This window comes from Esox lucius, chromosome 4 (genome assembly GCF_011004845.1).
Source record: "Esox lucius isolate fEsoLuc1 chromosome 4, fEsoLuc1.pri, whole genome shotgun sequence".
NCBI lineage: Eukaryota > Metazoa > Chordata > Actinopteri > Esociformes > Esocidae > Esox > Esox lucius.
The window spans coordinates 21,685,572-21,702,802 of NC_047572.1; the positions used below are offsets into that span (position 1 = coordinate 21,685,572).

The following is a 17,231-nucleotide window of genomic DNA, read 5'->3' on the forward strand; positions in this document are numbered from 1 at the left end:
GATAAACAGAGGCTGATGACGGTAATGATGTCAAACTCACATCTGACCTTATCTCCTTCCCTCTAACACATTCTCTCCCTCCCGTCTGTGTCTCCACCTCGCTCACTTCCCCTCACTGCATCTATCATCTAAATGTGTTTCTCTAATCACTATGTATCTATCTCTATCCTCATCTGTTTATTCATCTAGTTCTATTACTCTCTATTTCTATCATTTCTCTCCATTTACATCATTTCTTTTTCTCCATCTCTCTCTCCATCTCTCTTCATCCATTCTTTTTCCCCATATTCTCCTCTCCGTCCTCTCCGCTATGAAAACCCTCCTTTGCTTTCTTCAACTCTTCTCAGGACTCCCTCCCTCTATCACATCTCTCTGCTTCCCTAGGTCTTCTAACCACCTGGGGCATTACCAAAGAACACCAGGATACTGTTTATTAGGAGACAGTTCATAGGAGACCGTTTATAAGGACACAGTTTGAGACACTTAATTAGGAGACTGTTCATAAAAACAGTTTATAAGGAAACCATTTCATAAGGAGAAAGTTCATGAGGACACATTTCCACACTGCACAAAGAGACCTCATCAAGAAACAGTGCATTTACAAAGAGCATGTTCAAAGACCCTGTCTCTATGCTTTGATCATCTCACTCAATGCTGCTGTGAACACCTGGAGACTGTCAAGGTCAGAGCTCCAGCCCAGGGTGTCTGACAGCTGTCTGTCGGGCCTGATGGGTGGGGCAACGCTGTGTTGTCTCCACCTGCAGGGGTTATCGGAGCGACAGCAGGTAAGCACGGGGAAGGTCTGAGCCTGAGCAGTGGTGTCAGAATGTGGTGAAGGGAAGGATATGGGGAGGAGCTGGAGAGAGGGCGGTTCAGGAGAGGGTGATGACGGGGGCGAAGAAGAGGTGAGCCAATCATCTCGCTCACTTGACCGCTCCAATTACCACAGTGACGGTTAATTAGCATAGAGGTAAGCTCCAGTAATTACTGCATTGTGCAACGGACAAGAGGCCACACACACAGATACACACACACACACACGACACAAACACACACAGCTCACACACATGTTGCTATGGATACCTGCAATCCTCTCTGCCTTGGTACGGTATGACAGTGTGAGAGAAAGCGGGAGAGGGACAGATAAAGAGAGGAGAAAGAAGTCGGAAGAGCGAGAGAAAGGGGGAGAGGAGCAGATAAAAAGAGGAGAGAAAGCAAACAAGAGCGTGCAGGCAAGGGTAATGAAAACAAAACACAGTACAGTAGCCTACAGTCAGTAACACTGCAGTGTTTTGTTGGACACACTGTCAGGCTCTTCAATAGACAAGCTAACAGCTGGAGGGCTATAAAGCTGTTTCACTATGAAACACAATGTCTAAGGTCAGGAGAAGACACGGTTAACCAGAACATTAACCAAACAGTCAGAAATTCGAGCAGCGTTATGGCATGCCAACTGTATCACCCTGTAACTGTTTACTTCAGAACTATTTGTATGTAAATGTAAAGATTAAGTGAAAGAAAACGTGTTGACAAATTAGCTCAGTTTAAGGTACTTTAAAGAGCTCACACGCATAGATAATTTAGTTTATCTATATGCACATGAAAAAAAGCACATGAAACAAGCAACAGATAAGCTGTGCAGACATGACAACGTGAAAAGGAAAACTCAAGTGAGCTTTTACAAAATCCACACACCCACTAAATAACACAAAATGTACAAAAGTACAAAAAAATCAATGTTTATCAAACACACAAACCATAATAATTGGCATTTAAAGATGATACAACAGCATAAAAAAAAGGGTTTATAGTTATGTTTTTGAGGTTGATGTTAGTTAAGGTTAGGGTAAAATGGGTTTTAAATGGGAACAAGTGAGTGAGTGTGTGTCTGTGTGTGTGCCTGTGTCTGTGTGTGCGCCTGTGCCTGTGTGTGTGCCTGTGTCTGTGTGTGTGCCTGTGTCTGTGTGTGTGCCTGTGTCTGTGCGCCTGTGTGTATGCGAGAAAGAGAGCGTTGATAGGAGATCCCGGGTAGTTTGGTTTAACAGGCTTAAGTTATGGCTTGAAGTTATTGAGGGATGATGATGTTTTGATAAGAAGAATTAAAGACAATGGTTACACAGAACTCTTGGCTTTCTCGTTGGTTGTCAGTCAGTGTTGTGTGGCCCTCTGCAGCAGAGCCCAGTGGATGAACAGAGCACACGACAGGTACCCCGCTACACGACATGTTGCCACGAGCAACTAGGAAGGCTTGTCACAATGTTGCCACGAGCAACCAGGGGGACTTGTCTGGACATTTTCAGAAGCAAAACCAGGTACACACTGGCATTACGAAACCACCTTGAAGACATTCAACCGCCACACACAAAAACACACCCCATAGAATTCCATTCACACACCCATTCACAATACGTGTGACATACTGACACCCCTGCCCGTCCCTCCTCCCTCTCCTGCACATGATGGCTCGTAGCGTAGCTTTAAAGAATACACACACTCATTTGCTTCTGTCTAGTTGGCTGGTTATGGAAAACGCTTTGCTTGACAGCTTTTAGTTAAAGTTTCGTTGGATGAAAGTCAGGAAAAGATGCAGCAACATAGAGACCATTTATCCAAACATTGCTCTAATAGAGAGAAAAGCTATGGGAGGGGACTTGTTTCATCGTGGCAGACCAGACACTTGTAACGGACTGTCCGGCATATAAAATATGAGCATGGCACATGCCAGCATATCTACTGCCACCTTGAGAGTACATCATTACCTTTGCAACGCGACTCTATTTTCTCTCGTTAGCAAATAGCACCACCTAGTGTTTCCCTCTACAAACTGAGTGACGCACACCAGAAATTAGGCTGGGATAATTGACGTTGAGGACCATCACAGTTTAGATCACAGTAGAGGAGGGATGTGAGGTGGAGGGAGGGAGGGAGGGATGTGAGGTGGAGGGAGGGAGGGAGGGATGTGAGGTGGAGGGAGGGAGGGAGGGAGGGATGTGAGGTGGAGGGAGGGAGGGAGGGAGGGATGTGAGGTGGAGGGAGGGATGTGAGGTGGAGGGAGGGTAGAGGTGGAGGGAGGGAGGGTGGAGGTGGAGGGATGTGAGGTGGAGGGAGGGAGGGTAGAGGAGGAGGGAGGGAGGGAGGGTAGAGGTGGAGGGAGGGTAGAGGTGGAGGGATGTGAGGTGGAGGGAGGGAGGGTAGAGGTGGAGGGATGTGAGGTGGAGGGAGGGAGGGTGGAGGTGGAGGGATGTGAGGTGGAGGGAGGGAGGGTAGAGGAGGAGGGAGGGAGGGAGGGAGGGTAGAGGTGGAGGGATGGTGGAGGTGTAGGGAGGGTGGAGGGATGAGGGATATACCAGAAAGGGGTCAGAGAGAAGAGGGAGGGTCAGGACTTCTACTAAGAGGGGATGAGCACTGGGCAGGGAACAAGACATATGAGGGTTAAAAGAAGAGAAAAATAGGGAGGTGTGTCTGAAAAGCAGCAGTGATTGAGTGATGTCCTACACATTGATGCCCCCCCACCCAGGAACCACCGTTTGTGTCTCATCATCCTTCTTCAGTTTCAATTTGACCAAAATGAAACAAACTGTGTTGAGACTCGTCAAATCATACAGTGACAAATCTGAATTTCTCCATCTATACTGGTTGGATGTCAAGGCTAGTGTGGACATCAAGGGGTTGGCTGTGAGCACAGAGATTTCAACAAATACAGGGCCAGGAATTGGAGACAGGTTAGGCAGAATTACATGTACATACAGTCACACCCAGGTGATATAATACGTAAGATGTGAATCACAGGATCTGTAAAGTGATTGGTCAAAATGAGGATCTCATTACAATAGGCGGGTGGTGGTTATATTATAGACAGTGAAACAGAAACCTAACCAAATTAAAATGAACGAGCTGACAGGCGAAAACACAACCTTGAAAAAGACTAAAGAAGATAGTAAACCTGGCGAAAACATTATTAGTTACTCTTTGTAAGTACAATTTACTTTCACTTTTATAAGGTCTCTTTAGGAACTTTTAAGATACTGTTTTTATTGGGGGGGGCGGCGTAGTGTAAGAACAAAATGATGCTATGCTATGCTATGCTATGCTATGCTATCAAAAAGTTGATTTATTTCAGTAATTCCATTCAAAAAGTGAAACTTGTATATTATATTCATTCATTACACACAGACTGATATATTTCAAATGTTTACTTCTTTTAATTGCGATGATTATAACTGACAACTAATGAAAATCCCAAATTCAGTATTTCAGAAAATTAGAATATTACTTAAGACCAATACAAAAAAAATATTTTTAGAAATGTTGGCCAACTGAAAAGTATGAACATGAAAAGTATGAGCATGTACAGCACTCAATATTTAGTTGGGCTCCTTTTGCCTGAATTACTGCAGCAATGCGGCGTGGCATGGAGTGGATCAATCTGTGGCACTGCTCAGGTGTTATGAGAGCCCAGGTTGCTCTGATAGTGGCCTTCAGCTCTTCTGCATTGTTGGGTCTGGCGTATCGCATCTTCCTCTTCACAATACCCCATAGATTTTCTATAGGGTTAAGGTCAGGCGAGTTTGCTGGCCAATTAAGTACAGGGATACCAAGGTCCTTAAACCAGGTACTGTTAGCTTTGTGCAGGTGCCAAGTCCTGTTGGAAAATTAAATCTGCATCTCCATAAAGTTGGTCAGCAAGAGCAAGCATGAATTGTTCTAAAACTTCCTGGTAGATGGCTGCGTTGACCTTGGACCCTAAGCTCAACTCTTTCCAATTATAATCAATTATCATATAATACATCCCACCTGCCTTCACTTCATTAAGTCAATGGAAAATGACACCATGAGTGAATGCAGAACAATGACAAATAAGGTTACAGGAGGCGCCATCCTGAACCCACACTGGCCATCTTTTCAGGACAGACATGAAAAATAGAGAATTGGTAGTAGGGATGGATCTATAATCCATTCGATAAGGAGTTGGATCCTGTATATTCATCAAAACAAAGTGAACAAGTTAAAAAACACGAACATTCACTAACATAAAGACATCAATGTGCAACACGGTTGCTTGTGCGAAGGAATTATAAACCATATAACCTATTAACTAATTTTACAACACAGCTAAACAGCTTTCAAATTTGACTTTACCACAGTACCATCACAAAGGTCTGTGAAATTGGCTATCATGCATTTATAATATCCTGTAGCTTTTTGGCACATGCCTAACTAAATTGTTTGGCCCCCAGGGGATAAACTGTGCAACTATATTGTAGGAGTGAAAAACCCCAGCCCATGTGCAGTGGTTTACCTGTTGCTACCACCAGGGCAATTGTATTAGCATAGCTACAGCATACAACTTTTTTACACAAAAAATAATTTTTACAGGCAACGGCCAAACTACCTCATGAAAAACACAGTGTCGTGAGTAACCTCCTAAATTTTAGGGATTTCGCAAAGTTAGATACATTTTTATTCCAAATAGTGGCGGTCAGCCAAACCCTAAATCACAACTTTAATGCTTTATCTTTGTTCTATCATCAACAATGGGGGATGACTTTAGGTCTCTACCCTCACTTCAGTTGGTTTCAAAATCATACATTTCAACATGAAAGCTAATGAGAGGAAAATATATTTAGCTTTCATTTAATGTTTGTTTATCCCAAAACTGTATATGCTTTTGTTGATAAAATTACCATAGATGAGACCAGACTGAACACTCAAATTTAACCCTTAGTAATAGGCTACTCTGATGTAATGGGAAAGGTTGCTACTCTGAGCTCCACCCATTTATGGTAATCCGTTAAAAAGGCCAAATGTTTGTTTATGGTCCTCAGACTATCCTATCAATTTAGCCGACATCCTTTGTTAACTGGAGATTTTGATTTAGTGTCCAACCCATCTAATATTTTCGCAGTTTGTAAAAATGTGCTTATCATTATCTATACAACAACTCAAAATTAGGGTGGAAATTAAGAAAGTGTACATACATTGAGTTATGTGTCGGAGTGGGTTGTGTCAATTGTCTTGTTTAAATTCATTTTCATTTGAGGAACAATAAGACCTGATTGGTCAGATACTCATTTTGTTGCTTCGTCTTAGTCATTTGTAACAAGTGTATGGGCCTTTTCTTTTCATTAGGAATTGAATTGTACTTGTAATGTTTTATCAAACATAAATGTTTGATGGGGGGACTGAGGAATCAGAGCATTAACAATTACAATATGATTGTACGTTTCATTGGAAGTGAATGTGCCTAGATAATGAGAACAACAGAAACCTCTCTGTTTAGATTATCTCTCTGTAGGTTGTTCTCTAATGACAGGAATGTTTGCGATGGCCATATGGCATGGGGATTGACTTCTAAAAAGTTAGAAACGCTCTTAATGTATAGGCTAGCTGGTAACCAACATTACAGTGAGAAGAGATTGACTGAGATGAGATTGAGGTTGTGTAAGGAAGACCAGGTCCGTAACCTCATGAACAAGACTTTCTAATGCTGCAATAAATAATATACTTTCTCTCTCCCTTGACAAACGGCTCCAGGGTGCAGTTATCCCTTTTGCTTGTACACTTTTTTCTACCACATCCTTTCTTTCCCTTCGCCTCTCTATTAATGTGCTTGGACACAGAGCTCTGTGAACAGCCAGCCTCTTTAGCAATGACCTTTTGTGTCTTGCCTTCCTTGTGCAAGGTGTCAATGGTCGTCTTTTGGACAGCTGTCAAGTCAGCAGTCTTCCCCATGATTGTGTAGCCTACAGAACTAGACTGAGAGACCATTTAAAGGTTTTTGCAGGTGTTCTGGGTTAATTAGCTGATTAGAGTGTGGCACCAGGTGTCTTCAAAATGTAACCTTTTCACAATATTCAAATTTTCTGAGATACTGAATTTTGTTTTTCATTAGTTAGTTATAATCATCAATATTAAAAGAAATAAACATTTGAAATATATCAGTCTGTGTGGAATGAATGTATACATTATACAAGTTTCACTTTTTTAATGGAATTACTGAAATAAATCAACTTTTTGATGATATTCAAATTTTATGACCAGCACCTGTTTGGTCATACTGCCATCCTGTGTTGTTGTTGCGGTTGCTAGGGCCAATGCTACAACCTGACACTTTTTCACAAGGCTACAATGACTGACAGTTAATGAAAGTAAAACATTGATAGCATCCGTTACTATGCCAAGAAAATTGAAAGGATCAATGGGCAGACAAGGCGTGAACACCTAATTTAATTGGCCACCTAATCTAATGTTAAATTCAACATTAACCCCTTTATCCTCCTCCATCCATTTGTTTGCTCATTTGAGTTACATGCTTTATTATTTACAGTGGGAAGAACAAGTATTTGATACACTGCCGATTTTGCAGGTTTTCCCACTTACAAAGCATGTAGAAGACTAATTATTATCATAGGAACACTTCAATTCTTACTGGTTGGTAGGTGAACAAATTCTTATGTCATGCAATAACATGCAAATTAATTATTTAAAAACCATACAATGTGATTTTCTGGATTTTTGTTTTAGATTCCGTCTCTCACAGTTGAAGTGTACCTATGATAAAAATTACAGACCTCTACATGCTTTGTAAGTAGGAAAACCTGCAAAATCGGAAGTGTATCAAATACTCGTTCTCCCCACTGTATGTGGCATATTAATTGTGTAATTGTTGTTAAAACAAATTTAATTTACATATTTTTACAGATGTTCTCCACCTACGAGCGGGAAGACCAGCAACCAAAGGAACTTTAAAAACAATGATGAATTATTATCTATACTAAATACAAAAAATGAATATTACAAAAAATATATATATTCTGACAAACAATTCGCTTTTGCAAAGATTATGCATCCAGTTTCTAAAGAAATTCATGATATAGGAATTTTTGAACCTCAGAAAGAAACAAATTTGGGCAAGAAAAAAATTAGAATGATACATAGTGAAAAATTACTTACTACTGAAATTGACAATTTTTTAGAAAAAAGTAACGAATTTCAACATACAAAACTTTTCATCTATACACTAAACTCTCCTTGTTTGCAAGATAAAGATTGTGAGTCATGCATGGATCTACTTACAAAACAGGCAAAAGAATGGAACAAACTATATTCTATTGAAACAATTGTTGTATTCAGCAAATGGTATGGTAAGACTGGATTTTCAACAAGAACTATAAAGCAATTAAACTTAAATTTAAATTTAATAATCAATAGTACTAATTATGAGATGTATAAAGAGCAATTGAATTGCCAATCTATTTCATTAGAAATGTTCAAAATAATCAAACATGCAATTGCACCCTTGTTAGACAGCAATGGAGAAGTACATTTCAAATTATCAAAATCTGCTCAGAATCAGTTAACAAAAAGGATGAAAAATAATAGTTTTAATTTCAATGGAACTCTAAAAGAATTTAAAAAGGTTATTACGTCTGGAGCTCAAGATTACTTTGCCTCGTTAAAAAATATACCACCTGGTAAAGATTTTCAACAAAATAAAGTAAAACAATGTAAAGAATTGGATAAAATATTGGAGAAAGACTTAAATACCTTTCTGGAAATAGAAATTACTGAAGCCATCAATGAAAACGATGTTTGCGATTACATAAAAAAACACCATGTAGAATGTTTATCATTTTTTTTTATTACCTAACTTTGACAATTATCTTATTTTTTTTTAATATTAGTATTTTCATTATACTAATAATATCTTATATTTATTATAATTATATAATAGCATGAATTATAAATGATAGAACGTACCCATAGATAGACAACACATAGAACAGGCAAAAAGTACTGGCACACTCCGCATTGACTGGGAAAGGGTATGGGAGCTGAACACGCAGCAACCTAGACCCAGCTACTGTCGGAGATCGTACATATTGACCCAGTATCTCTTTAGGATTCAGACTGTCCCTAACAGTCTACACTTTCTCAGAATAAGAGAAAGGAGAGTTTTAAATGTCATCAATAGAACCAAGCTTGGCATTGACCGGGATTAAACATTTTTACGTTTTAATGGGTTATGCCCTTTTTGCAGCCTATGCAGCATTCATAACAACTTGTAAACATTGATCATATCTCTGGGGATATCTCTAGAGATCCCCAGGTGAGCTTCAATGCGTAGTTATGTGTTGGTTTAAAAAGAAAAGTGGAAAGATTGGAGTTAGTTACATATAAAGCCCTTTATATTTAACCTTGTATTTTGCGAGATTCCATCTTTGTTTCCCACAATGTTGGAGTTCTGAGTCCATCATCAGAAATTGTCCAATGGAGGGGTACCTGGCACCTATGACAATGACCATTCCAAAGCCAAAGCCAAGTCCAGACCTATGAGAGACTATGAATTGGTCATTGGTCAACACAACACTGCTATTACCATCCCTAACCAAACCAGCCAGTTTCTAAAGAAATTTATGATGTAGGAATATTTGAACCTCAGAAGGAAACAAATTTGGGCAAGAAAAAAAATTAGAAGGATACATAGTGAAAAATTACTTACTACTGAAGTTGACAATTTTTGGGCCAGCCATTCAAGGCTGGCCCATAGTCAGCATCCATCTCAGCCAGAGGAGCTGAACTTTATGCACTGACAGAGGCCTGTAGAAGAGAGGAAGAGTTTGGAGGGCGGGTTTGCATCAGCTACCAACCAGCAGCCATTCGACCTGGACACGACGAAATCAGAGAACAGAGGGAAGTTGTATTTTAATTACTGTTGTTTTGTAATTACACTGGTGATATTTATTCCTGGCATTTAGTAATGGTGCCACCATCTCTTTAATAGTTGAATATTGAGGCAAGATATTAAGATATTCCAGTTTGGGAGTATTGAGATATTCCACTACTGTTATTTGCTTCTTGGGGTAAGGCCTTTACACATCAGAGCGAAATTAATAAACGAGACAAAAGAGATGAAAAAATTTATAAACAAGACGGAAAATTTCCAGGAGAAATGCGCATATTCAGTTACCGCCTTTCAAGAGCCCGTCACATATCAGAAAATGCCTTTGGCATTTTTACCCAGCCCTGGAGAGTGTACCAGCGTCGAACGCAGGTCTGTCCAGACACAGCTGACGGGATCATCAAAGCCGGCTGCGTCCTCTGCAACTACTTGCGGGCAGAAGCTCGTCACCAGGGGGAGGAGGATATGAGCAGAGATGAAGTTGAAGATGAGGGCGTGCTAGGCCCCATCAGAAGCCTTCAGGGAAATAGGGCATCGGCAGAGTTGATGAGGGCGTGCTAGGCCCTACCAGAAGACTTCAGGGAAACTGAGCATCGGCGTTGAGGATGAGGGCGTGCTAGGCCCAATCTGAAACCTTCAGGAAAACAGGGCATCCACAGAGGCGTTGAGGATGAGCTAGGCCCCATCAGAAGCCTTCAGGGAAACAGTGCATCGGCAGAGGTGTTGAAGATGAGTTGAGGATGAGGGCGTGCTAGGCCCCATCAGAAGCCTTCAGGGAAACAGGGCATCGGCAGAGGAGTTGATGATGAGGGTGTGCTAGGTCCTATCAGAAGACTTCAGGAAAACTGAGCATCGGCAGAGGTGTTTTGAGGATGAGTTGAGTATGAAGGCGTGCTAGGCCCAATCTGAAACCTTCAGGAAAACAGGGCATCCAAAGAGGCGTTGAGGATGAGCTAGACCCCATCAGAAGACTTCAGGGAAACAGGGCATCGGCAGAGGTGTTGAGGATGAGTTGAGGATGAGGGCGTGCTAGGCCCAATCAGAAACCTTCAGGAAAACAGGGCATCCACAGAGGTGTTGAGGATGAGTTAAGGATGAGGGTGTGCTAGGCCCCATCAGAAGACTTCAGGGAAACAGGGCATCGGCAGAGGTGTTGAGGATGAGGGCGTGCTAGGCCCAATCTGAAACCTTCAGGAAAACAGGGCATCCACAGAGGGGTTGAGGATGAGCTAGGCCCCATCAGAAGACTTCAGGGAAACAGGGCATCGGCAGAGGTGTTGAGGATGAGGGTGTGCGAGGCCCTATCAGAAGACTTCAGGGAAACAGGGCATCGGCAGAGGTGTCTTTGCAAATTCGTCTCGGCAGAGACCTCCAGTTAGGGGTTTTGCATGTGCCACCACAATCACCACTTCCATCTGCACCGGAGTTGGAGTCAGTGCCATGTGATGGTGGGAGAAGAGGCCTTCCCCGTAAAAACTTACCTCCTCCGACCATATCCTGGACGGCAATTCCGGTTGAAATGCGCATATTCAATTACCGCCTGTCAAGAGCTTGTAATAAAACAATGTTTATTCTAACACCCAGTTTTTTTGTCTTGTTTTTACAAATATACATGACTAAAACCTTATAAATGACGATTGACAATGCAACACGACACCAGCAAGACATTTTGCAATTTGCATTGTTTATTTTCAAAAAATGTGATAATTTCCCAACAGCACAACAAAATTGTAGTTATACAATAGATAGACAGATTTACCATCATGGGTTAGGCTACATAGCATTTGTACTTAGAAACTGGTATAATTAGTTGTTTGGTAAATCTGTTGCTGTAATGCTTCTAGTTGGTGTCGTGTTGGCAAGGAACCAGGCGCAGGCATATATCACATTCGTGGGTTTAATAACCATACAAACAAACCGAACACGAACGGAAAACTCTACAAACAACTGAATGAAATAAAAGTGCGCAACATGCATCTTTATAGGCAATTTTCAGACAGTACAAACAAGCAACACTCACCGATAAACAAACAGACAGCAACAATGATCCACAATGTGGGGAGCAGAGGGGAACATTTAAACACATACAAACGATACAAATTGGGACCTGGTGTGAAAGATTGGAGACATGTGACAGTACGGGATGTGTTCGTGTGATATGGGCACTTGAGAATATATGGCACGGTGGCGCTGCTGCTCACCGCACCATGACAGTTGCTGTAAAATTCGACCCTGAAGCGAATAAAATAAGTGCCGCAAAACCGCAAAATGAAATTTTGCGTTTGATATACAAGGTAAAATAGACAAGAATGTAATTCAAATTATTTGAAACCGTTTTTTCGTTTCGTAAAAATGTCTTTATAAATACATTTGATTGATTGGAAGCGCATTCATCTAGGTCAGGGGTGTCAAACCGGTTCCACGGAGGGCCGAGTGTCTGCAGGTCTTTGGGTTTTCCTTTAAATTGGTTCCCAGGTCAGACCTGAACAGCCAGGTGGGGGTAGAAATTAACCAATTAGTGAACTAATTAATCAATCAGGTACAAGGTGAGAGCGAAAACCTGCAGATACTCGGCCCTCCGTGGAACCGGTTTGACACCTGTGACCTAGGTGTAAGGGCCTGAGCGCGTAAACTGAAAGTGAGCAAAAAAAACCTTGTAATCTGGAATTCAGTGTATTAGCATATAACTGTTTTGTCTTCTCATGCACCCTATAAGAAAGGTGAGGCAGACCTGTAACTCAAGACATGGAAAACAAAGTGGGAATGATGATGATGGTAGTTTATGCTCAGGACGACCAGTGTGCATCAATTCATGCTGTTGCTTTCTCTTTTGGGTATGTATAAACACTTGGTGATAACTGCTAATCTAAAAAGGGCTTTATAAAATGTATTTGATATATTACATTTTTGTCCTAATTGTAACATTACATGAGATTGGGGGACAATGGTCTGAAAAAATGCTTAGCTATCCCTGTGAATCCTAGGAAAACTCTAACTTTACTGGTGTCCAATTTATTCTTAGGAGGACATGAGCCCTTGGACCACGCTTCAGGGTTACCTGGCCCAAATCACTCGTAGCTGTCCCTGTCCAAAGTCTTCTGGGTTGACTACCAGATCAAGTTGCTGGCTGATGATTCATGCGCCCACTGCCCACATCCCACCTGATTGTCTCTGCTCTTGCCCACTTGGTTATGCTGCTCAGTAGAATCCTGGACACAGCCCACATCCATATACTGACCTGCTTGTTTTCTGATCATGAAAAAACATTGATGGGGCTCAAAAGGTCATATACTTTTATGATCTTCACCCAGCACAGCCAGTAGAGGACTGGCCAACCCCGCAGAGTCTGGTTCCTTTCTAGGTTTCTTCCTACATTTTGGCCCTTTTAGGGAGTTTTTCCTAGCCACTGTACAGCAACACTGTTGTTGCTTGCTTTTCGGGGTTTCAGGCTGGGTGTTTTGTAAAAGCACACTGTAACAACTGCTGATGGAAAAAGGGCTTCAAAAAATGAATGTGATTGATTGATGATGATCTCTTGAAACTCAAGTGAAAGTAGGTGTGACTGTGTTTCTTACAAGGAATGTACAAGATCAAGGCAGGAAGACCTCCAGGTCGATGTTCCTAAGGAAGATGACAACAACAGGACAATGTGCCAAGTGTGGGGAAAGGACTGGGGAGAAACCTCATACTTGAATTTAGATTTTTACAGGCATTGGGATAGAGGTTGGGTTATATCAGGTCAAAATGGACTGGGAAATCAAAACCTTTAACTAAAATGGAGAAGCTAAATTAAGATTCAAACAAAAATTGTGAAGGGAGGTGAACATGCTGTTACGCATGCAGGTACCCTGTATGTGCATTCGTGTTTTTCCCCTCCTTCTGCCTTAAACACAGGTGTCTCTTATGTTCCTGATTGTTTTCATTGGTGTGTCCTACCTGACAGTCATCAGTTCATCTCTGACTGCTGAGGTGGACCAATCAGTGGACACTCCTCCTGATGTTCCTTTTATCCATTACCCAATCACCTCACAAACCAGTCTGTTGTTTTGCCCAGAGAGACTCCTTGCTTTATCGTACATGCAGTTAGATAGATACAAACTCTTGGTGCATATCCTTTTGACAGACAGACACTCCTTTGTTCATTCATAACCCACATAGTTTTAGCGCATATAGCTCATTTTGTCCTGTTTCATGTGAGTATTTATTGCTGTGGTGTTTTGTTTGCTGCTGTTTAGTAAATTGTTTGCTGTTTAGTCCCTGTTCAACCTGTGTGTTTTGTTTGCACCTGGTAAAAGGGGATTTTTAGCCCGTAGGAAAACGTTGTCTAAATACACTAGTTAGAACTGAGCGGACCACCCATTGTATTTTTGCATTGGTTAGTAGTGAGCTAAGCGGTTCTTGAGGCAGGCAAGTTCAGTTTAGGGGTTTTTGACTTTATTATTTCATTCCTTGGGTCCAGCTCAGCCCCTTTCCCCAAACTGTTTACCATGTGTTTATAATAAACTTTATACGTTTGATGGTAACTTTGGCTGTCTGTCGTTTGTTCCCACTGTCCCTTTACAGTACTACACTTTGCAAGAGTTTTGTTAGGGATGTCTTTACCATCCACCCTAGGCCTCTAGAGCCACGGAACCTCGACCCATCAAAAAGCTGAGGACAGTATGGCGAATCGGACCATGACGTCTGGAACCAGGTCTTCCAACATTTGATTGACCAAAAATCACATGTACTCTATAATCCTACTCTCAATTCCGGAAGAAATCTATGTAAAGTAGTAATGGCCTCCTAGTTCTTAAGACTCAGGAAAGAGCTCTATTAAATAGTACATCCCTGCTTTACTTTGTTGTCCCAGTCTGGAAAAAAGGGGGACATCTTGGAAGAATGATTTTATAGGTATTGGATTTTATATATCAACATTTTGAAATGTTTTCAGCTATATGTTGTGTGTGCATCAATCGTATTATCAACTTCTGTAAAACCATAATCCCTATGCATTAGAGTGGTATATCTGGTAGACAAGGCTGAACAGTGGCTCCTGTGTTGAAGTGCTTACATGGACATCGATAAAGAGCCGAGCAAATGGGAGTACACGTGAACTTAACCATATGGTTGCCACGCAAGCCTACATTTGCATTCCATTGGGCTCTCCTCGTTTACTTATTTGATTTGCTCATCTCAAAGGAATAAAGATCAATTAATAAAGTAATTTGTCTGCCTGATGCCTGCTGCCACTGCCTGCAGCCCATCTCTTATCCCTGTACTAGTCCACATGGAAGAGGTGGAGGGATGAGGGATATACCAGAGAGGGGTCAGAGAGAAGAGGGAGGGTCAGGACTTCTACTAAGAGGGGATGAGCACTGGGCAGGGAACAAGACATATGGGGAGGTGTGTCTGAAAAGTGGCGGTGTTTGAGTGATGTCATACACATTTTATTATGTGTAGGACATCACCCCCCCCCACCCCCCACCCCCCACCAGGAGAAGAACAACATTGAACCGCTGTTTGTGCCTCGTCATCATCCTATCTTCAGTTTCAGTTTGACCAAAATGAAACTGAAACTGTGCTGAAACTCCTCAAATCATACAGTGACAAAGAAGAAATCTTCATTTCTCCATCTCTACTGGTTGGATGTGAAGGCTAGTGTGGTTGTGAGCACAGAGATTTCAGCAAATAAAGTGCCAGGAAGTGGAGAAAGATTAGGCAGCATTCCATGTACAGGTGCTGGTCATAAAATTTGAATGTCATCAAAAAGTGGATTTATTTCAGTAATTCCATTCAAAAAGTGAAACTTGTATAATGTATACATTCATTCCACACAGACTGATATATTTCAAGTGTTTTTTTCTTTTAATTTAGATGATTATAACTGACAACTAATGAAAACCCCAAAAACAGTATCTCAGAAAATTAGAATATTGTGTAAAGGTTCAGTATTGAAGACACCTGGTGCCACACTCTAATCAGCTAATTAACCCAAAACACCTGCAAAGGCCTTTAAATGGTCTCTCAGTCTAGTTCAGTAGGCAACACAATCATGGGGAAGACTGCTGACTTGACATGTCCACAAGACGACCATTGACACCTTGCACAAGGAGGGCAAGACACAAAAGGTCATAGCTAAAGAGGCTGGCTGTTCACAGACCTCTGTGTCTAAGCACATTAATAGAGTGGCAAAGGGAAGGAAAAGATGTGGTAGAAAAAAGTTATGGTTTGGTGTGCCATGTCATCTGCTGGTGTTGGCCCACTGTGTTTTCTGAGGTCCAAGGTCAACGCAGCCGTCTACCAGGAAGTTTTAGAGCAATTCATGCTTCCTCCTGCTGACCAACGTTATGGAGATACAGTTTTCATTTTCCAACAGGTCTTGGCACCTGCACACAGCTACCAGTACCTGGTTTAAGGACCATGGTATCCCTGTTCTTAATTGGCCAGCAAACTCGCCTGACCTTAACCCTATAGATAATCTATGGGGTATTGTGAAGAGGAAGATGCGATACGCCAGACCCAACAATGCAGAAGAACTGAAGGCCACTATCAGAGCAACCTGGGCTCTCATAACACCTGAGCTGTGCCACAGACTGATCGACTCCATGCCACGCCACGTTGCTGCAGTAATTTAGGCAAAAGGAGCCCCAACTAAGTATTGAGTGCTGTACATGCTCATACTTTTCATGTTCATACTTTTCAGTTGGCCAACATTTCTAAAAATCCTTTTTTGTATTGGTCTTAAGTAATATTCTAATTTTCATTAGTTGTCAGTTATAATCATCACAATTAAAAGAAATATACATTTTAAATATATCAGTCTGTGTGTAATGAATGAATATAATATACAAGTTTCACTTTTTGAATGGAATTACTGAAATAAGTCAACTTTTTGATGATATTCTAATTTTATGACCAGCACCTGTACATTCAGTAACACATTTGCAAGGGCCACTGCTACAACTTGTCATTTTCTCACCAGGCTACAATGAGTAAAGCATTGATAGCATCCATTTCTATGCTGAGAAAACTGATCAGATCAATGGGAAGACATGGCATGGATTCCTTATTTAATTGCCTGCCTAATCTAATGTTAAATTCAGAATACACCCCTTTATCCTCCTCCATCCATTTGTACATTTGAGTGTCATGTCTTATTATTTAAGCGGAACATGAATCGCATAATTAAACTCTGAGGTTGATGGGTTATTTAAATCCCTCGCCTCTCTCTCAAATTCACCTTCTGAGATTTCAGCATCATTAATAGCTTTAAGGTGCATTCCATCCATGATCATCCATCTGATATCTTTTTTCAGCTAAAAGGTCCCACCTCACAAACCAGTCATTGGTTTAGAAGACAAAATAAGAGCAACAACTACACTCACCTAAAGGATTATTAGGAACACCTGTTCAATTTCTCATTAATGCAATTATCTAATCAACCAATCAAATGGCAGTTGCGTCAATGCATTTAGGGGTGTGGTCCTGGTCAAGACAAGCTCCTGAACTCCAAACTGAATGTCAGAATGGGAAAGAAAGGTGATTTAAGCAATTTTGAGCGTGGCAT

General features: G+C 41.2%; 1 protein-coding gene and 1 long non-coding RNA gene across 3 annotated transcripts; both read left to right on the plus strand.

Annotated features, from left to right (window-relative positions):
• The first annotated feature begins 3,648 nt into the window (after nucleotides 1-3,648).
• On the plus strand, nucleotides 3,649-11,684 carry LOC109615678. The gene is made up of 2 exons (XM_029119583.2): nucleotides 3,649-3,971; nucleotides 7,702-11,684. Exons 1-2 carry the CDS (start codon nucleotides 3,886-3,888, stop codon nucleotides 8,648-8,650), a joined length of 1,035 nt encoding a protein of 344 aa, XP_028975416.2. The 5' UTR covers nucleotides 3,649-3,885; the 3' UTR covers nucleotides 8,651-11,684.
• A 305-nt stretch (nucleotides 11,685-11,989) lies between these two features.
• On the plus strand, nucleotides 11,990-14,205 carry LOC117594384. Of its 2 annotated transcripts, XR_004575659.1 has the most exons (3): nucleotides 11,990-12,080; nucleotides 12,292-12,516; nucleotides 12,705-14,205. It is a non-coding gene; the product is annotated as an uncharacterized LOC117594384 (long non-coding RNA). The 2 variants fall into 2 exon arrangements; XR_004575658.1 differs by lacking the exon at nucleotides 11,990-12,080 and having other exon boundaries at nucleotides 12,211-12,516.
• Nucleotides 14,206-17,231: the final 3,026 nt, after the last annotated feature.